Source organism: Corythoichthys intestinalis, chromosome 6 (assembly GCF_030265065.1).
Source record: "Corythoichthys intestinalis isolate RoL2023-P3 chromosome 6, ASM3026506v1, whole genome shotgun sequence".
NCBI classification, from domain to species: domain Eukaryota; kingdom Metazoa; phylum Chordata; class Actinopteri; order Syngnathiformes; family Syngnathidae; genus Corythoichthys; species Corythoichthys intestinalis.
The window spans coordinates 53,577,654-53,599,467 of NC_080400.1; the positions used below are offsets into that span (position 1 = coordinate 53,577,654).

At 39.1% G+C, this 21,814-nt stretch overlaps 1 protein-coding gene across 1 annotated transcript in view; it reads left to right on the top strand.

The window, feature by feature from the left end:
* The window catches only part of dync2h1 (dynein cytoplasmic 2 heavy chain 1), a 231,897-nt gene that overhangs the window by 105,870 nt on the left and 104,213 nt on the right, over nt 1-21,814 (top strand). Inside the window, exons 52-63 of the mRNA XM_057838672.1 lie at nt 3,656-3,780; nt 4,045-4,293; nt 4,381-4,489; nt 4,595-4,708; nt 6,512-6,654; nt 10,833-10,905; nt 11,218-11,378; nt 15,057-15,194; nt 18,150-18,263; nt 18,341-18,501; nt 19,229-19,352; nt 19,446-19,567. Coding sequence (XP_057694655.1) covers nt 3,656-3,780; nt 4,045-4,293; nt 4,381-4,489; nt 4,595-4,708; nt 6,512-6,654; nt 10,833-10,905; nt 11,218-11,378; nt 15,057-15,194; nt 18,150-18,263; nt 18,341-18,501; nt 19,229-19,352; nt 19,446-19,567 — 1,633 coding nt within the window. The remainder of the gene's footprint in view (nt 1-3,655; nt 3,781-4,044; nt 4,294-4,380; nt 4,490-4,594; nt 4,709-6,511; nt 6,655-10,832; nt 10,906-11,217; nt 11,379-15,056; nt 15,195-18,149; nt 18,264-18,340; nt 18,502-19,228; nt 19,353-19,445; nt 19,568-21,814) is intronic.

The window sequence follows — 21,814 nt, forward strand, 5'->3', positions numbered from 1 at the left end:
TGGAGCCACTGCGCTGCACTGATTTGCTTGATTTCCATGTTTTGGTGATGCACTTATCTACGAGATTTTTAAACATGGCCCATCCATTAAAAAAACAACTTTTTTTCTGTCGTATAACGTAACATATGTACTGAACGTAAAAAAAGGCAATGTTTCACTGTTTTGCTCGTCAGATGACCTATAACTGTTATTACTGTAATTCAAGTCCCGTATGGAGTTTCTCCAGTTTAATAAACGTAGCTGTCCAAAATATATAACTGTGGTTCTTTTCTGGCTTCAATTCATTGTTTTAAGTCGACATAACTCATAACTAATGTGTTTGTGCGGGCTCCCACGGCTAGCGGATACAATTTTAGCCGGGGGTAACTACATTGACTAGACAGCGTTGGTGACTCTGTTGTACAATTAGCGTCTTTAGTGGGGCAAATTGAAACTCCACTCACCATTTTGGCGGCGCTCTCTGGCGTTTCATGATCCACATTTTCAATCCTTGGTTCTTGCTCAGTAGTTGTTGTCGCTTTTGAAAGCTTAGGTTTGAAAAAAATATGTATATCCATCTCTTCGGTCCTCGGGTGGTTTTGGGTAAACAAAGCAAATGACAGTCTAAGGTGGTAGTCACATGATCTGTTCGAAAAATAATTTTGACCCATTATAAATTTTTTTTTTTTTTGTTCATTCATTCATTCATTTTCCATACCGCTTTACCTCACGAGGGTCGCGGAGGTGCTGGAGCCTATCCCAGCTAACTACGGGCAGTAGGCAGGGGACACCCTGAACTGGTTGCCAGCCAGTCGCAGGGCACAAGGAGACATACAACCATTCACACACACACTCATACCTACGGACAATTTAGAGTGTTCAATCAGCCTACCATGCATGTTTTTTTTGGGATGTGGGAGGAAACCGGAGTTCCCGGAGGAAACCCACGCAAGCACGGGGAGAACATGCAAACTCCACACAGGAAGGCCGAAGCCCGGGATTGAACCCTTGATCTCAGAACTGTGAGGCAGACGTGCTAACCACTCAGCCACCGTGCCGCTTTTTTTGTTCATTTCATTCATTTTTTGGTTTTGTTTTATTGCTTTACAACTTTTATAGACAATGTTTTACCGTAAAACTCAATTTTAAAATCACAGTTCAATTCAATTCAATTCAATTCAATTTTATTTGTATAGCCCTCAATCACAACAGAAGTCTCAAAGGGCTTTACAGAGGCAATATGATACACAATTAGAAATGAAGCAACAAAGATGAATAGATACAGTTCAAGTCCTGGGTATCCCCTATCCTTAAGACCCTCCATGCCGGCAAGGAAAAACTCCAAAAACTCCAGAGTCAATTGGGAGAAAAATGAGAAACCTTGGGGAGTACCACAGTCAGGAGAGATCCACTCCCAGGACGGATAGACAGGAACCCCAGAACTGCTAATGGGAATTAGCAGGCGAAGGTATCGTCCGTAAAAATACAGTGGAGTAAAGGAGCAAGAGGAGGTCCCTCTAGTCAGATGAGACGGGGGTAGCAGCGAGGACGTCTATCCAGCCAGGGGTCCGGACAGTCAGGAGGCTGCAGCTGAAAAATAGCCCCTCCCCAGAGGGGAGGGGGGGAAAGGGGACACTGGGTGACTAGTGATGAAGAGACTAGACAACTAGATATTAAAATTGGAAAATAGAAATAAAGTAAGACAAGTGGTAGGTAGAGTAAGAAAGGAGATAGAACTCAGCGGCTGTACTGCCCCCAGCATTATAGCTTCTAGTGCAGCTTAGACTAAACCTTGAGTCTACTCTGACTTCAACTAGCCTAACCATAAGCTTTGTCGAATAGGAACGTTTTTAATCTAATCTTAAATGTGCAGACTGTCTCGGCTTCTTTAATACTAGCTGGAAGCTGATTCCATAAAACGGGCTTGGTGGCTAAAGCCTCTAGCTCCGACAGTACTTATATAAACCCTGGGAACTACCAGTAGACCTGCATTCTGAGATCGGAGTGTTCTGTTGGGGCGGTATGGAACCAGAGCATCGGTGAGATAAGGTGGCCCCAACCCATTAATGGTCTTAAATGTAAGAAGGAGTATTTTAAATTGAATTCTAAACTCGACTGGAAGCCAGTGAAGTGCCTGGAGCACAGGGGTGATGTGCTCTCTTCTATTGGTTCCTGTTAAAAGTCTTGCTGCTGCGTTTTGGACTAGCTGAAGACCTTTTAGAGAGCTTTTAGGACAAGCTGCAAGTAGGGAGTTATCTGCCAAGAATTAGAAGCTGCTGGAACACAGGTGTCAGTGTCCACAGTCAAGCGTGTTTTGCATCTCCATGGACTGAGAGGCTGCCGAGCAAGAAGGAAGCCCTTGCTCCAAAAGCGGCACCTTAAGGCTCGACTGAAGTTTGCTGCTGATCACATGGACAAAGATAAGACCTTCTGGAGGAAAGTTCTGTGGTCAGACGAAACAAAAATCGAGCTGTTTGGCCACAATGCCCAGCAATATGTTTGGAGGAGAAAAGGTGAGGCCTTTAACCCCAAGTACCCCATGCCTACCGTCAAGCACGGTGGTGGTAGTATTATGCTGTGGGGCTGTTTCGCTACCAATGGAACTGGTGCGTTACAGAGAGTAAATGGGATAATGAAGAAGGAGGATTACCTTCAAATTCTTCAAGATAACCTAACGTCATCAGCCCGAAGAGTGGGTCTTGGGCGCAATTGGGTGTTCCAACAGGACAATGACCCCAAACACACATCAAAAGTGGTAATGGAATGGCTAAATCAGGCTAGAATTAAGGTTTTCGAATGGCCTTCCCAAAGTCCTGACTTGAACTTGTGGACAATGCTGAAGAAACAAGTCCATGTCAGAAAGCCATCAAATTTATCTGAACTGCACCAATTCTGTCAAGAGGAGTGGTCAAAGATTCAACCAGAAGCTTGCCAGAAGCTTGTGGATGGCTACCAAAAGCGCCTAATTGAAGTGAAAATGGCCAAGGGATATGTTACCAAATATTAGCGCTGCTGTATGTATATTTTTGACCCAGCAGATTTGATCACTTTTTTCTGTTCACCCATAATGAAGTCATAAAAGAACCAAACTTCATGAATGTTTTTTGTGACAAAGAAGTATCTGTTCCAATCACTCTATCAGAGAAAAATCAGAGTTGTAGAAATAACTGAAAACTCAAGAGCCATGACATTATGTTCTTCACAAGTGTATGTAAACTTTTGACCACAGCTGTATATAGGACATTCAATTACATGCAATGACACTTTTCAGCCACCATGAGGTGGCCGTGCCCCCCCTTAAACTCCGCGTATGCCTGATGGAATCCTTTGTTCTTAAGAGTGGTGGCCTTAGGGGGTTGAATAATTTTGTCAATGTGGTAATCACAGAAAGGCCATTAATTGGAATATTTCCAAAAATATTTGTATTTCAGTTGTATTTGTCTATTTGAAATGTCATTAGTTGATGTGATTATAAACAAGATGAAAAATGAATGTCAAACATATCCAAACAACAAACAAAAACAATTATCCACTGTGGGGGTTAAATAATTTTGAACACAACTGTAGTTCTCTCCATATATTAATGTTATTTTCATAAAATCACTCATTTTGTCAAGGGATGTGCACACAAACAGTATGGCTTCTGACAGTTTTTTTTTTCTCTCCCAATGCGCAGATGTTTTCTATGTAACATGGGGAGTCTCTGAAGGAGTTGTAATAGCTCCAGGCCAGGCTCTGCCTCCTCATGGTAAACAACTGGGACGTCTGCATTCTTCTGACCTCAAGCAAGTCATTCATAAGGTACACTGCAATATGTTGGAATATTTGCTTTGATTTCAAAGTCAACTGTATAACCTTTATACAAATCTACTATATATTGTGTGTGAATTGAACTCCCTCTCACTGTTGTTCAATTTAAAATGTTTCACTTAAAATCTGTAATGTTTTGAGAGATGTATATTGTAGTTTTTCTTTGTTTGCTGTTTTTACATCTGCATTTTGTTGTGTTTGTATCTTTTTGTGTTGGAAAATGATGGTATCTGTGTCTGTGCACCTTCTCTCTAGGGACTCGTGCTGTACAGTCGTGATAACAGAGAGCTGGACCTCCTTCTTTTCTGGGAAGTGTGTGACTTTGTCTCCAGGCTTGATCGCGTGTTGAGCCGGCCCGGTGGCTGTCTGCTTCTTGCGGGTCGTAGTGGAGTAGGGCGGCACACAGCCACATTTCTGGTGTCACACATGCATGGATACTCCCTGTTTACGCCAAATATCTCACGTGCTTATTCTCTGAAGCATTTTAAGAATGATCTAAAAAATGTAGGTGTTGGTTTGCATCATCTCTGTTTACTCATAATTTCTTGACACACTTTGTGCTTTACATGTTAATATATGCAATGTGTGCAGGTGATGCAATTGGCTGGACTAGAAGGGCAGCAGGTTGTCTTCCTGTTGGAGGACTATCAGTTCGTTGATCCTGCTTTTCTAGAGATGGTCAACAGCCTGCTTTCATCTGGTACGTTTTCATTTTACTAGAGTATAATGGTCTAATTTGGATTTTTTTTTTTTTTTTACACATTGTTCAAATTTAAGTTAGAATCTGTTTTGCGTGTTATTTAAGGCGAGGTTCCTGGACTTTACACCCCTGAAGAGCTGGAGCCTCTTCTCTCTCCCCTCAAAGATTCTGCTTCCCAGGATGGATTTACTGGACCCCTATACAACTACTTTTCCTTCAGTGAGCATGCTGCATTTATCTGCCATTCCTTTGCACTCCATGTGTAATATACAGTGCTGGCCAAAAGTATTAGCACCCCTGCAATTCTGTCAGACAATGCTCAATTTCTCCCAGAAAATGATTGCAATTACAAATGCTTTGGTATTAATATCTTAATTTATTTTGCGTGTAATGAAAAAACACAAAAGAGAATGAAAAAAAAATACAAAACTCCAAAAATGGGCTGGACAAAAGTATTGGCACCCTCAGCCTAATACTTGGTAGCACAACCTTTCGACAAAATAACTGCGAACAACCGCTTCCGGTATCCATCAATGAGTTTCTTACAATGCTCTGCTGGAATTTTATACCATTCTTCTTTGGTCAACTGCTCCAGGTCTCTGAGATTTGAAGGTTGCCTTGTTAGGGAGCGTGAGAAGGAGAGGATCCCAGTGCAGACAAACAGGGCTTGTGATGAGCAATGATTTATTAGTGACCACAAGGAAGAATGTGTTGTTGTAGCTTGCTCTGCTTGGGGTAACTGAGCCGGCGCGGGGCGAGGGAGCTCGGAAGAAGGCAGGAGTGGAATACGACAAGGGGCCCGCAGAGAACAGGTCCTGGGGCGAGAGAAAAAACAAGTCGTGAGCCGGTGATAGAGGAAAGTATCAAAGCAATGCGAGAAACAACTGAAGAAGGAACCAGACGAGTTGATCGGGCGATGTGGTGGTGCGTCTGCTGGGCTTTTAAAGCTGGCTGATGTTAGCCACTCTCAGCTGTGGCCGCTCCACTCGTCTGACTTGTAATCAGCCAACCTCCCATCACCTGAGGAAGGGCTCACTATCCGCACAATCTTTCGTTGAAATTTCTCGTCAATTTTTCTTTTCCGTCCACACCTAGGGAGATTAGCCACAGTGCCATGGGCTCTACATTCATTGATGACACTGCGCACGGTAGACTCGGTAGGTCTTTGGAGATGGACTTGTAGCCTTGAGATTACCCATGCTTCCTCACAAATTTGCTTCTCAAGTCCTCAGACAGTTCTTTGATCATCTTTCTTTTCTCCATGCTCAATGTGGTACACACATGGACAAAGGACGGAGTTTGAGTCAACTTTAATCCATTTTAACTGGCTGCACGTGTGATTTTGTTATTGCCACCACCTGTTATGTGCCACAGGTAAGTAACCTGTGCTGTTAATTACACAAATTAGAGAAGCATCATATAATTTTTCAAAGGGTGCCAATACTTTTGTTCGGCCCATTTTTGGAGTTTTGTGTAAAATGATAATGATTTAATTTTTTTCCCATTCGCTTTTGTGTTTCATCATTGCAAGCAAAATAAATGAATATGTTACTACCTAAGCATTTGTAATTGCAATCATTTGGTGGGAGAAATTGAGCATTGTCTGACAGAATTGCAGGGGTGCCAATACTTTTTGCCAGCAGTGTATCTGCTCATCTTTTCTTTCTCTATTCATATTACACTTCTCCAGACCATCCAGCTGTCATTATTCTGGAACTGATTCCATATCTCCTATTCTCGTACAGAGCAACATACCATTTAAATGATTCAGGGTCAGTAAGGTTGAAACTGTGCCCAAAGAATTTATTCAATAGCTTAATGTTTAAGTCAAACCACTAAAAAGCCTTCTGACAGCTCATTATTCAGGTCTGTCGCAGAATTCTATTCATAGGGACAATAATACAAGCATCAAGAGGCAGACCCACTGCTTAATGGAACTTGCGGTCTTAGTTTTATGAGGAAAGGCTTTTTATGTTCAAACTATACTCTCCATTTCATTTTTCTTTGTCAAATGTGTAATAGGAATACTACAGAATCTCCACATTGTACTAATCATGGACTGTTCAAACCCCAACTTCACCATCATCTGTGAGAGCAATCCAGCTTTTTACCGCAAGTGTTCGGTCCAGTGGATGGAAGGATGGTCGGAAAGCAGCATGAAAAAGGTCAAATGAGTTTGACTTTGTTATTTGTTCACATTTGTATTTCTAAACATCTTAGATTTTAGATTTTATTTAGTGGTACCTTGACATACGATTCATCGACATACAATCCCTTCAACATCCCACGTAATGTTTAGTGTTGCACCGAAACCATTTTTGGCCTCGATACAGATACCTGGCTGTGCAGTATCGGCCTATATACCACTTCGTTTGAAATTTATATGTATGTATGTATATGTATTAGGGCTGTCAAAATTATCACGTTAACGCGCGGTAATTAATTTTTTAAATTAATCACGTTAAAATATTTGACGCAATTAACGCACATGTCCCGTTTAGAAAGTATTCTGCCTTTTGGTAAGTTTTACAGCAAGGCTTTTTGCGCTGTCCAACAGCGAACTCTTGTGGTCGCTTTGCGACATGGTTTATTATTTTCTTCTTTTCTTTCTTCATTATGGCTGCACGACGTCTCGGGCTGATAATGTTGTGCTTATATGATCATTGGACAAGATTTGTCCGTAAGTATGGTTGTTGTAAAGAATGTACATATTATGTTAGTAAGCGAAATGTTATATTTTTTGTATGAGACGCTTTTTGTTTATGTTTAGTGAACCTGTATAGCGTGCTAAGCTAACGTTGTTGCTAATGCAATGCTTGTGTACTTTTATTTTGTAGTTTTACGACGGTCTAAAGAGGACAATGGTTTGAGGCCATTTTATTAATAAATCAGATGAAAAAGGAAGAAGTCTAATTATTAAGGCGTTGTTCACTAGCTGTCTAGCTTTGGAAAAAGTGGACGCTTCGGAGTGAGGACAGCATAGACAGATTTAAATGACAGTAGAGTGAAATGCCCACTACAGTCCTTATGTATCGTATGTTGAATGTATATATCCATCTTGTGTCTTATCTTTCCATTCCAACAATTTATTTTACAGATATATAATTTACAGAAAAATATGGCATATTTTATAGATGGTTTGAATTGCGATTAATTGCGATTAATTACGATTAATTAATTTTTAAGCTGTAATTAACTCGATTAAAAATTTTAATCGTTTGACAGCCCTAATATATATATATATATATATATATATATATATATATATATATATATATATATATATATATATATATATATATATATATATATATATATATATATATATATATATATATATATATATATATAATACCAGCCCAACAGTGAGAAAGTAAAAATAACATGAGTTAATTGAATAAACTTTTTTAAAACCCTGAATATTGGATCTCAAAGGCCAAACACTGCAACTTTCATGAAATTATAAGTATTAATAATTGACCACAGCATCCTGTCTCTCTGTTAGCCTCCTTATCTGTGCACCAGCAGCAACATACACTTAGCCACTTAGCTTAGCTGAATTTTACAGCTTTTTTGAATAGGCTTGCCACCCGTCCTTTGAAATCAGGAATCGTTCTGAATTGGAAATTAAAAGTTGAGTTCCGTATTGAACCAATATGGAATATATATAAATAGATACATTTCTATGCATTTTAGGAGTTTGGGGATGTCCCTTTTTTTTCGTCGCCTGTACGGCTTTGGGCGGGAGGGGGAAGTCCCTTATTTTTATTTCTGAAAGGTGGCAACCCTACTTTGGAAACAGGTCTCAAATTACTGCGGCATTTATTTCAGTAAAAGACAATAAAAGTAAAGTAGATGTAGTGAACTGACCAGAGATTGTTGCTCCAGTCCAGCCCCCTTCTTCTGGATAGCAGTCCTGCTGTGGCAGCCTCAAACTCTTTATGTTCGTTCACATGTTTCGACTTCAAATGTTTTATCTGGTTCGAGGTATTGAAACTGGCCGATTTAACGCCACCTCTTGAAACTTTTAGACCGCAAATGTTGCATGCAGTTATTGTACTCGATGGAGATTATAAACTAAAATTTGTCCAGACCGCCGACATTTTACTCTCGTAGTTTGTTTTTCCTACATGTGAAAAAGCTGCCCTGCCATTGGTTGAAAGCGGCTATTGGCCCACTCTCATTGGTCTGGAGCAGACCAATAGCGAAAGCTGCTTGGCAAGCAAAGTGATCACGTGTCATCACACAACACAGAGTGCAGTGACTTTCAGGAGAAAAAAAGGCAGCGTTTAGTGTTTGCAGTGACTGTCAGGAGAAAAAAACTGCCTTCAGTGTTTACCGGCAAATGGTATTGGTGCCCTGTTTGTTGGTACTCGCCGATACCGATACCACCTTTTCGGGCCAGATCGTCAACCCTGCCAATACTGGTATGGGTATGGGTGCATCAGTAGTAATATTTGACTCATCATTTGTCTCGACATACGACGGCATTCTCGAAATAGGACGATTTATGTAGGGCTGTCCCAAACGACTAATTTTCTCCCGATTAGTCAGCCGACTATTTTTACGATTAGTCGACTAATCTAATAATTAATTAATTATTTTTTATTTTTTATTTTTTTTAAACTAATTTAGCAATGAAATTTTTGTTGACGCTTATCAATTAAAAAAAAAACAACATATTGGAACACTCAAATCATTTATTAAAGTACAAATAAATACGTAAATAACAATAATAAATCACAAATAAACAATGAGTTCAAATGCTGATAGAATTAACTAGTGTAGCATCCCGATTGAAAAGATGGTCTCTTAAACTGATGGTTTACAACTTTTATTCCATCCTTGATGTAAACACACCGTAAGAGCTACGGCGCACACAAATAAAGCAACACAATTAGAAATTAACAAAAACTTTTCACCTTTTTCCTTTTAAACCTTATTTATATATCAATGAATTGCCTATATGAATTGCCTTTACCTTATTACCTTATCATTGACAATCTCTCCCTTGAGTGCAATCACTGTATATACTGTATATATTTATGACCTTTTAACCTTATATAATTTTCTATACCATAAAATAAACCATAACATGAAATAAACCTTTCAATTAGCATTAAGAACAATACTAATAGCACTTATAGGCCCATTGTCAATGAAACATTATTATTTAGTAAGGCGACAGCACCCTCTGGTGTACAAAAAATGAAAGAAAAAAAAAAAAAAAACCTTACAAACTGCGTGAAGGCGCTTGAGGGGTTTTTTCACGGCCGACGTGCAGCCAAGCTTGGCACTGAAGAGACAGGAAAGAAGAGTGTACTCTCCTTTGTTTCTTTGAAATAAGTCATGTTTTGGACACTCTGGTGCGCTTTTGTGCCGCTTTCCCTGCTTGCAAACAGAGCATCCGACATTCTAACTTTCCACGCATATATATTTTTTAACCCTTCATTAACCGTCGACGGCATGTTGTGCTCGTCGACGGATTTACGTCATCGATGACGTCGACTACGTCGACTAGTCGGGACAGCTCTAGATTTATGACAGCGTCGCAATGTCATTGTTTTCCCGCAAGACAGAACCACGGCGGAATTTCTTGTGAGAGAAACATGTGTCTCAAGTTACTGTAGGTGGTAAAAAAGAAAAAGATAACACTTACCAATGAAATTAAGAAGGAAATGATAAAAATATGAGCTTGGTGTGCACGTCAATGAACCGGCTCAACAATCCGGCCGGAATATGTCCATGATCTCGAGGACGACTCTCAGTATTTTTATTATTATTATTATTCATAAACTTATTAATTATTATTATTGTAACATCGGCAAGGAATTCGCCAGTTTTTAATCATTTATTTCAGAACTTGTACAACACAACATGGCTACTGTTCGCCGTAGCCGACGCCAACACTCTGCCGCCTATCTCTCTCTCCCTCTCGTCATTCACATTGTGCAATCAGGAGCAGCATGCAAAACACAACCGCCACATTAGAACCCAATTTGTTACGTGACTATATTGTTATTATAATTTCGATTTGTATTTAGAATTTGTTTTGGTATGTGTAATTGCTATTTGTAATTGTACCTGCAGTATTTATTAAGGATTTGGCGTAGGTTTATCGGCTGTGGAACAAATTAATCGAATTATAATGTATTCTTATGGAAAAAATCCTGCTCGACATACGACCATTTCGACATATAAACCAGGTCCTGGAACGAATTAAATACGTATGTAGAGGTACCACTGTATAACATACAATTGTTTTAAAGGATAGATCAAGTGCTATGTATGACTGGAAATGATTGACATATGCATGACTTTGCATAAAATTGTATTTTGTCAGATTCCTGAGCTCTTACTTGAAAAGGCAAACAATGAAGGGGAGAAGAATGAATCTAAAAAGAAAGCAAAGACAGGTATGAATCATTTTTTTCCCTTTTTGGTTCTCTTTTAAATTGCAAAACATCTTAAATTTAATTCAGTGTTCAGAGAGGAAATACAATGATTCATACAACCTTCACGCCTCTAAAAAGCGCATTGAGAGTATTACATAACATTTCTCTTTTCTTCCCCACACAAACTCAGTGTTTTAAATTATGTGATCTTTTATAGCTGTCAGTCGTAACCAACAATTTTGGAAACTAAAAATGATCTGTTTACATTAGCATATTATTATCATCATCATCATTAGTATTTTCCATTTCATTGTTTACTGTATGTGTTTTCAGAATCTGGGCAGGAAGATGTTAGCCGTCTGTTCCTCATGGTCCATGAGTCATGTCGAAAACATGGTGCAACACCCAGTCATTATATGGCCTTTCTACACCTTTACAATGCAATTTATAGCAGGAAGCAGATGCAACTCACAACAAGGCAACAACATCTGCAGGTAAAGAATGCAATGTCGCTATATGCTTGTTTAGCAGTGTGGCCTACACTCTTAGAGACGTGGAGTGATGGACCAAATGACACAGGGCTTCAAGGCATGTATTAGCAAGGAAGATATTGCGTTGCCAGTGATAAGTGAAGCTATATTTTGTTCAGCGCATGTCAAAGCAGGGACGGTCACTTGATCAGCTACAATGAAGGTTATATTTGAATCGTCTCTTTGACATACTTAAGGATTTGAATCTATTTGGTGCACAAATTGTTCAGAGTTAAGGTGTTTGCTAGGAATCTGTTGATGTGTCTGCAATTTTGTAAAAAGTATTGAGTTAACTTACCTATTATATATTATTTCAGTTTGTCAGTCAAGGCAGTCAGTTTGTTCAACATAATAGTGTCACACACGGCCAACATCGCACTCACAGTAAAAAACAATGAGAGCAAGTAATAAAGGCAGTCCCCAGGTTACGAACAAGTTCCGTTCCTACGCCAGTGACATAAACCAAATTTACATGGAAGTCGCAATTAACCCTTTTAGTACCACTAAATGCCCCCTGAATTGCAAAATAACTATCCAAAAACATGTATTAGACGTCATATTAATAAAACAAAGTAAAAAATCACTAACTGTACTTAACATCAATGCTAACGGATGGCTAAAAAGCAACACTGAGTATGCCAGATTGTTCACAAGTGGAGACACAATAGTTCTTGTTTCATTGATGTTTACTCTAGTTTTACTTTTAAACAACAGACATAACGTAGAACACTTTGGTCTGCGAGTGAACAAACAGGTAAGTCGATGTGACTTATGAAGTTTATTTAGAGCTTGATTTCAGCAACTTAAAGGAGGTCAAGCCGCTTATGCTACACCATTGCTTGCTGCATCGGACTCTTAATTCCTTAGTAGAAAACAGCGACCTGACTTGGTGTGCGCTCACTGTAATTGAACTTAAAAATGTTACCATTTAACTTGTAAACAAATTATTATTAACAATATAGTCCCAAGAATTGTACAATGACGACAGGAAAACAAAAACGATGCACGCAAAAATAAAAGTTGTGCGTTATGTACATTTTCAATTAACCTAAGTGAGGCAACGGCTCTTCTTATTGGTGAAACAAATATTTGCAGGAAAACTTGACAGCTGTTACACTTAGAAAAATACAGAGCTCAAACACATACTCTACACTGTTACCTGACTTTAAAAAAAAAAAAAAAATGACTGGAGACAAAATGGCGGACGAGGCATCATAAAATCAAAATCATGTAAGTTGGGTACCTTGTAACCCGGGGACTACTCGTACTATTGGTCCGTAATTAGGAACAAATGATATGAGCATACAAAGCATGTCACACACAGAGGTGGTGCTAACGGACAGGCAAACCATGCAGTTGCTTGGGGCCCACAAAAACAAAAAGAATTGACCATTTGAAATGACACTGCAGTAAAAAAAAAACTCCTTCGTGGGGGCACTTGACGCTGTCATTGGATCCTGCGTATTTCATGAAAAGTAAACCTGAAGCGGCAATTTCAGTTAATTTTTATTTGACGTTATTTATTTATCCTATTATTATTATTTTTTGTTTGTATTCAAATATTTTATGAATATTGTCTGCCAACATTTTTCTTTAGATGTGGCTTTATACATTGTTTGCTTATTGTATGTTCATTTATTTGTGCAAAAAACATATTTTGCAACATTCATGGGTGGGGTGGAAGCTCCAGGGAGTCTTTGCTTGGAACCCCAAGAGACCCTAACAACGCCTCTGCTGTATGACGAAAATCTTACACTTTCACATGAGGTGCGCAACGTGGGCATGACTAAGGACTGATATGTGTGCCGTCAGAAACTGAATTGGAATTTCATAACTAGATCTGAAAAGCGAAACTTTAATTTGAAACACTTGACTTGAATAGTTGAAATATAAAATGGTATCTGAATAACATAATTTGGAATTTCATTGTTTGATTCTAATCAGTGCATTGAAAACGCATGTGAATAATTTCACTTGAAATTTTTAATTCACCATCACGAAAAATTAGACTCCTTTAATGTTCCACAGTCATGTCTCACAAGCAGCATACAAAGAACTTATTAACTTATGAACAAATAGGACGACTCAAGGACACTGTGGCTAAGCAAAGGCAGTACGAGTGTTCATGGAGTATTTTCTGCATATTATTATTATTAAATGAACGTTGTGATTGAGGACATGTCGTTCTTCAGTCTGGTCTCTTAAAAATGATTGGGTCGGATGGGTCTTGTCAGGGGTGCTGTAAGTCACTCACAGCAGGGGGTGCTGAGGATCTTTGATAGTTTTTCCCATCCCAAAACAGCTGTTCCAGTACAAATTTGTCATGCTAATGCAACTTCTCCATACAAAGCATGCACAATGGCATTACACATGCATGCTGGTTAATTTACGTACTACTAGCCTACTATAAAGACAGCGTCCTATTTCACCTGCAGTGTGTTGCAGTTTTTGTATTGGAAATAAAAGTACCCGTGTATAGTAAGTCAATTCCCAGCAGCCAGAAGGTGCAACGACACAGAAACACATTTGAAAGCTAAAAGGTCCCGTAAGCCTCGGTTTAACACCCACTGTTAACATATATTACATACGAATATCCAACAGCGCTCTGCACAGAGGCAGTTCAACAGCAACAACAAACAATAGTATGGCTAGAATACAAGCTGCCAATGCCTCTGAAATGACCGCTCGAAATTTTCGAATCCAAACCTCTTCCCAGGAAACCGCACATCTTACTGATAAGGCTCGTCAAATCCCGTAATAGACAGGGGTTACCCCAGCACCGGGGCTCAAGGGGTTTGGGGCTCAGGTGTCAGCGGTGCATTGCTCCCGCTTGGGCTAGTGATTCACCAGAATCATCTCCACGTTCTAAATCTGCAGCTAACTTTGCCTCACCGGGCACGATTATATAACTATCAAAATAATCATCTTCAGTTGTTACTTCAAATTGAATTTTTGAAAATTTCGCTGTTATTGTAAAGAAAATAACATTAATTTGTTTTTGCGCCATGTTAACTTCTCCTCTGTCAACTGTTTACTTTCCGTTCCAATAGCGCCGCCTCATTCAACGTGACCTGGTGGCAAACAAGGTGTCAGGTGGTAATGATGTTATTTAAAAAAAAAAAAAAAAAAACTTTTTCAACATATATATTTATTATTTAGTATAATTTATTTAAGTTAAACACGCTAGTGTTTCAATAGGTTTTGTTTATTGATTTATTGACAATAGTGTTGTCTGAGCTCAGCATTAGTCCCACATCCTAAAAATTGAACTGTATCCCCAAAAAAAATACATGACACGACACAACCATCTTTAATTTTACATGATGTGCTTGCATGTATACGTACGTGCAACATGTATGTACATATGTCCAGTGTGTTGGGTAAGTATTGGGATTTAGGTATTCCTAAAATAATTAGAAGATTTCATCTTTGATACTTTTAAATGTAGATGGGTTGTCAGGCGATAGGTCATGAGAATTAAGCATCGAGTAATGAACCTTTCGCTGAAGCAATACACCAGTGGTTCAGGAGGCTTCATTTTTTCTATCACTATCATGATGTGTTTCGAGTATTCTGTTGCTACTAATAATCCCAAATAATTTGTTAACATGGAAAGGAGAAATGACTGAATTGTGTATGCAGGCCGGTGTTTCTAAGTTTAATGAATCCAAGGCACTAGTTGACAAGCTAAAGATGCGAGCTGCAGAGCAGACTGTGCTGCTGAAGACCAAACAACAGGAGGCTGATTCTGCCCTGCAGGAAATCACCACATCCATGCAGGTATAACATATGATTAAGTTTGTACAGTTAGGTCATTTGTAAATTGTACACTGAGTGGCTGGCAGGGGGGTGGTCTTGTTGAAAAATGTCCTTCATCGTCCTTTACGATTCACAAGGCATCTTCTCCTCGTCTCCTCTGTATTTCTCCTGCATTTCCCAGCGGTGCCCCTTGTTCCCAGCTCTGAATCCATATTTACTGACATTTATTTTTGTGTAGCACTCTTCTTTCTAAGCTTCATTTTTTCCCCAGTAATTTCGATTGAGCAAAAAAAAAAAAAATGTGTAAGTTGGAGCATAACAGCACTTTGATCCTTTTGATTAGTAATATATGACGAATGGCGAAGGGGATACATTAGAAGTAGTTTGAGGTTTTATTTTAGATGTTTGGCAAAGAATGAAGCATGAATACAGTAGAGCCTATATAGGGAAAATTAATTTTTTGAAAGGAAAAAAATATTAGTAGTGTTGCAATTGTTAATGGATTAACTTGTGTAATTTGATTAGGAAAAAAAAACTTCAAATCAAATTTTGCTGCTTCTAAGATTCCTTTAATTAGAGTGGCGTTGTAATGGTTTGTTTTTAAAGTGTTTGCTTTAGTTTTATTGATTTTGGTGGATATACTGCCCTCCAGTGGCAGTATATCCCTGCTAAAACCAACATAAGGTAAGTTTTTGTTTGAGTTAACATGTTTGTTTATGCATTTGTTATTTAGTTTAGAAGTGTATTTAGCTGTTTTTGTAGGAATATGTGTTTGAACGATTTGTTAAGAGCGTTCTAAAAAAACAAAAACAAAAGAAGTTTGCCTTTTATAGCATTTAAGCTAGCGGACATTTGCTATGCAAGTTAGACAATCGTACTTTCTGTGTACTTACATTCGCATTTAGTTATTTTTTAGGCTAAGCTCAGGTATTTTGATTTATTTTCAAATGCATTTATTGCTCTTGTGAAATGAAAGTTCAGTTCTACATCGTTTGAAGAAACACTCAAGTATTTTATTTTATATTCACATTTAATTTTCTTTTGAAAAGGCAATCTTGGCAACTCAAAATAAGTGTTATTGCAAGCATAAACACTTTCTCCTTGGTTTTATGTCTCCTAAAATGTATTCTGCAATGCATTAAATATTTGTAATCCGATTACTCGATTGTTCAAACGAACCAATCGATAGATTAATCCATTACCTAAATAATCAATAGCTGCAGCTCTGATAAGGGGGCTTCCAAATCAATTGGGCTGGAAGGGAATGTAATCAATCAGTTGGTAACATTGGAACCATAATAATAAGGTGGTAGGTGGGTCCCACCTTTCTTTTGGCATCATCGCTCATGGTGTGGGTTCTCCACCTGCGGGATTATGGCTGCAGTAGCGGTATACCTCCCCCTCCGTTCTGTGATGGTTTCCTCTAGCTTTCTTGCCCCTATCTTTGTACTTGTTTGCCCAGTGTTCTGCTTAGGCCCAGCATTGGTCGGTATACTGCTTGCATCAGTTTGTTGGGGGGCTGTCGGTCTCCCTGGGTGGACAGCCGCTCCTGCGCTAGGCCTTGTGGGCCGAGGATGCCCAGAATCCACTGCGCTCTCGAGTTGCAGTGTGCATTCGTAAACCCGTTGTGAGCTACTACATCATCACCCGTGTTGCGACGTGATGTACGCTTATACTGTCCTTTCGGTTTACTTATTTTCCATTTAATAAGTACTGACTCTGTTCATATAAGACACACTGGCCTTGTAGAACTTGCTGTTAGCAAAATGAACGCATAAACTTAACTCCACTCATCTTAGAGGATACTGTTGTCTCATTAAAGACAATGCCCTAATTCAGTCAAGATTCTCACTGCATTTAATGTGAAAACAAGAGTACAACAGTTGTGACCAGCTTGGAGCCCATCTAGACTGCCACACAAAAGACCATGGCGCAGACATAGGCCCATTTTGGAAATACGATGAACTCCGGTTCAATCCCGGGATTTAAACGGGTAGCCCTTATGTCTGAAAGAAATTTTCCTGGTCGACTGACACGAACATTAACCGGGCCGTGTCCTAGTAAAATGTTCGGGATTTACTCTGGACGCGGCATGTGTGAAAGCAGCGATTTCATTTTCAGGTCACAGCGCGAAGGCTGATGACGTAAATTTCATGGCGGGCCGATCGTCATTTTCTCTATCTTCGCAGTAAGACAAAAAGCAGTAAACAAACATCGCAGTTATCAACATTGTAAACTGGAAATATAGCAAAATTAAACTGGAAACATAACTAAATGGAATTGCTACTGGATCTTAGAGCCGAGGAAGAGACAGTCCATTGTCCATTTTTGGAAATGTGTGGTTTATTTTGTTGCCGATTACGAACCAAAAAAAAAAAAAATTAATTCTGCCCCCCGCTGTCCCTGCACAGAGAGCGCCGATTCGCCAACACGGGACAAGTATGAAAGTGTCAAACCTGGGTAATTTTCGTTACATCTCCCAATGTCTGAAACCCATGACGTGGGTAAACCTTGCGTCATCTTCCACGGGAATAAGTCTAAAGTTGCTATAGCTGCCCTTGCACGCCTATTCAAAATTCTTTCTGTAAGAAATAATATTTGCTTACTGTTGAACAAAACGGTGTCGAGGTCCGACTCACCGCAGTCCGCCAGTTTGGGATCCTTGCACTAGATCCATACTGTATATATAAAATTGTTCCTCTGAAATACACCCAGACATACCATTCTCGTGTATAAGCAGCTCAATGGAACAAAAACAGGCAAAAACAGCAACAACAAAAGAATGTAGTCAATCAAAAGGTTAGCTTGAACAAGGTTGAGGTGTAATTGCAGTGACATAAATGTACTCCTTTTTCTAACAATTTTTTAGTCTACATTTCATACGACTGTTCAACAGTCTGCCTGTCGCAGCCGATTGCATTCTGGTCCTTTTTTATCGAACAAAAATAACAATTGCTAATATATTTTTGCTTCCAGAATGCCAGTGACCAAAAAGCAGAGATGGAAAAGATTCAAGCAAGAATGTCTCAAGAAATGTCAAAGATAGAAGAACGTAAAGCCAACATTGATGATGAACTAAAAGAAGTAAAGGTAGGTTATCGGGTTAAGGTGCCGTCCACTGTAGCTTAGGCACATTCACATATATCTGCTTTATTTTCATACAAAAGCCTTTGGTGGATGAGGCGAAACAAGCAGTGGGAAACATCAAGCCTGAAGCACTGTCTGAGATCCGCTCTCTCCGTATGCCACCTGATGTTATCAGGGACATCCTGGAGGGGGTTCTGAGACTGATGGGTACCTTCGACACCTCCTGGGTTAGCATGAAGAGGTGAGCTGAGGTAGACACATGAGAAAAATCTGTAATGATGCACACAGAGGGGACGATTGAACTAAAATAACATTATCAACTTCTGGGACTAATTAAACCAATAAAGGTAGTACAAATCCTGTGTAATAAAATAGTCCCTGGGCCTAAGGGGACACCAGAGTTTAATTAAAAAAGTTTTTTTTTTCATATATTCGGGGAAGTCTCCTATCGGGGTTTCATGCTATCTCTGCCAGTCATGATACCGATCACATGGATGAGCTTTTCATCTTTTTTTCCATTTATGGCAAGTGCAGTTAGTTTATCTTTTATTCCATTTATGGCAAGTGCAGTTATATGACCTAAAAGTAAAATCATCTTCATTTTAACAAAAACATTTGTTTACTTTTTCCAATAAAACACACAGCAACTATTCAGTAAAAAAAAATCCTAAAAATCTGAATTTACCAGCTTTTAGTTACACAATTTTCAAAATACATTTACTCAACGTGACTCAACAAGCTAAATAGTCAAATACACAACATGCCTCATAAACAGTTTTTTGATTGGATCACATAATATAATGCAAGTTAAAACATAAGCACTTCAAATTTTGTTGACACTGTTGTATAAAAATAGAAACTTACTGGTTTTTGCATAGGTTGATCAAATTGTTCTTTCTAGTGGTGTTTTTCCCATCTGTTTTCAAATGTATAACATTTTCTCACTATATCCACATCCAACTCATTAGCTTCCTGGCTAAACGCGGTGTGAGGGAGGACATAGCAACATTCGAGGCCAGACACATCACCCCTGAGATTCGCCAGAGTGTGGAAGACCTGCTTCATAGGAATAAGGCTTCCTTTGACCCCAAGGTCAGTTGGCCCCTATTTACTAATACCTGTACATTTATGGCTCTGATAAACAGATACACTGTTTTTAACATGGGATCCTGTGTTCATGGTCAGAATGCAAAACGTGCAAGTGCAGCTGCTGCACCTCTGGCGGCCTGGGTCAAAGCAAATGTCCAGTACTCTCTTGTCCTACAGAGAATTGAGCCGCTTGAGCGGGAGCAGGCTGGACTAATGGAGTGAGATCACACACACACACATGGTCATACTATCAACAATTGCATATGGGAGGTTTAGACCTTTAACGCAGCAGACATTCTTCTACTAAGTAATCAGGACACTTGGAGACTGGTTTGCGCGAGCAAAACCAAACGCACTCGATCATGCATATAAATTGCGTCTGTCAAATGCAAAGTGTGTGTCTTGTTGGAGGAATATATGCAAATGGATAGTTTTATCAAGGGCAATGTGATGTATCAAACCTGAAACAAATTGAAATGACAACATTTTGTATATTCAAATTGTGTATTTGAAGTAGTTCTAAGTACCAATGGAATGCTGGTAAAATGAAAAGCAAGAGCAAGATTTTTTTCCCGCTCATGTCAAGGTTGCCAACAAACACTTTGGCTACTAATCGTCTATTCAGCATGGCAATTTTGAAGCTTTTGAATGATCTATTACAGAGTTGTCAAACTTAACTATGTCGGGGGCCACATAGTATATATGGTTTCTTTCGCGGGACATTATGTCTGACAACCAGAGGTGGGTAGAATAGCCAAAACCTTTACTCAAGTAAGAGTAGCATTACTTATAAATAATATTACTCAAGTAAAAGTCGTCATCCAAAAATGTACTCAAGTACAAGTAAAAAAGTATTTGTTGAAAAGAATACCCAAGTAATGAGTAACATTGTGAGGAACAGCTTTCAATGTCTGATTTAAAATAAATAAATAAATAATTTTATATATTTTTATATACTGTATATATATTTTATAATATTTTTTCTTGGCACAACTTCATCTATTTGAACTGTTATTATAGCCCGGTGGTCTCCAGCCTACTAGCTTATTGCCACATATTATGCAGAATGGACTTGGTTGTAAGATCCTCTTCTGGCTCAACAGGTGGCCTTTTTTTCCCAAAAAAAAAGCTGTCCAAAGACGTCACCACACACAGCCAACAGCAGCTATAGGTGTGCAAACACCCCAGTAATGGCAGCCAACCACTAAATGGCGACGTACGTAAATCTCTCCTCGCATTAGTCAAGTAGCACAGGCCAGATTGCGGTCGTTAACGAATTACAGTGGTACCTCGTCATTCGATCGCTTTGACACACGATCTTTTCGACATCCAATGTAAAATTTGATTCACCATTTGTTTGGACATCCGACGACATGCTCGAGATACGATGATTTATGACAGCGCCGCTGTTTCTTTGTTTTCCCGCAAGACGGACGCACGGCAGATTTTCTTGTGAGAAATCAACATGGGTTCCAACAATGTTAGTGCAGGTGGTGAAAAAAAGGAAAAAGGTGAGGCTTACCATTGAAATCAAGATGGAAATGTGCGCGTCCGTGAACTGGCTCGACATTAATGCCGTAGAATGTCTCCTATTTCACGATCCTCCTCCCATCTCCGTTTGCCAGTCTTTAGAAGTTAAGTTAGGTGAGAATTATAATTGTGGTTACATCGGCAAGGAAGTTGCCAGCTTCTTCAGGTTTTTAATCATTTATTTCAGAACTTGTGCAACAAAACACGGCTACTGTCCCCCGCAGCATACGCCAAAAACAAAAGGACATTAAAAGTGAAACTAAAATCTCACTGTAACGTCAGCAACATGGTGTGTTCAGGTACAGTATACAAAACACATCCCCCCTATTACAAACCCGATTCGTTACATTAATACAGAAATTATTATTTTTATATTCTGATTTGTATTCCTAATTTCTTTGTTTTGCTCTTTGTAATTGCTATTTGCAATAGTCACCTCAGTATTCATTAAGAATTTAGTGTAGGTTTTCGGGCTGTGGAATGAATTAATGGAATTATAATGTATTCTTATGGGAAAATCCTGCTCGACAGATGATCATTTCGACTTACAATCAAGGTCCTGGAACGAACTAACTTCGTATGTAGAGGTACCACCGTATTTATTATTTCTCTGCAGCCCGGTAGCAAATATTCGCCACAGCCGGCCCGGTGGTTGCGGATCCCTGGCTGAGCCTATTACATAAAATTATTATGCAAAAAAGATGACATAAAAATCATCTAAATCAGACCAGAACACTATGTACCATTACATGTCAAAAGAGCATAAGTGCCCTCTAGTGGAGAAAAAACATTTTTACCTCTGAATGGTATAATGGAGTCAGTTGTGACATCTCATTGGTGAAACTGGTAGAGCTACTGTTGGCATCTCTGGCAAATATAAAGTCAATATGTACAATAAAGGAAAAATGTAACGACTAGTGTAGCCCAAAGTAGCG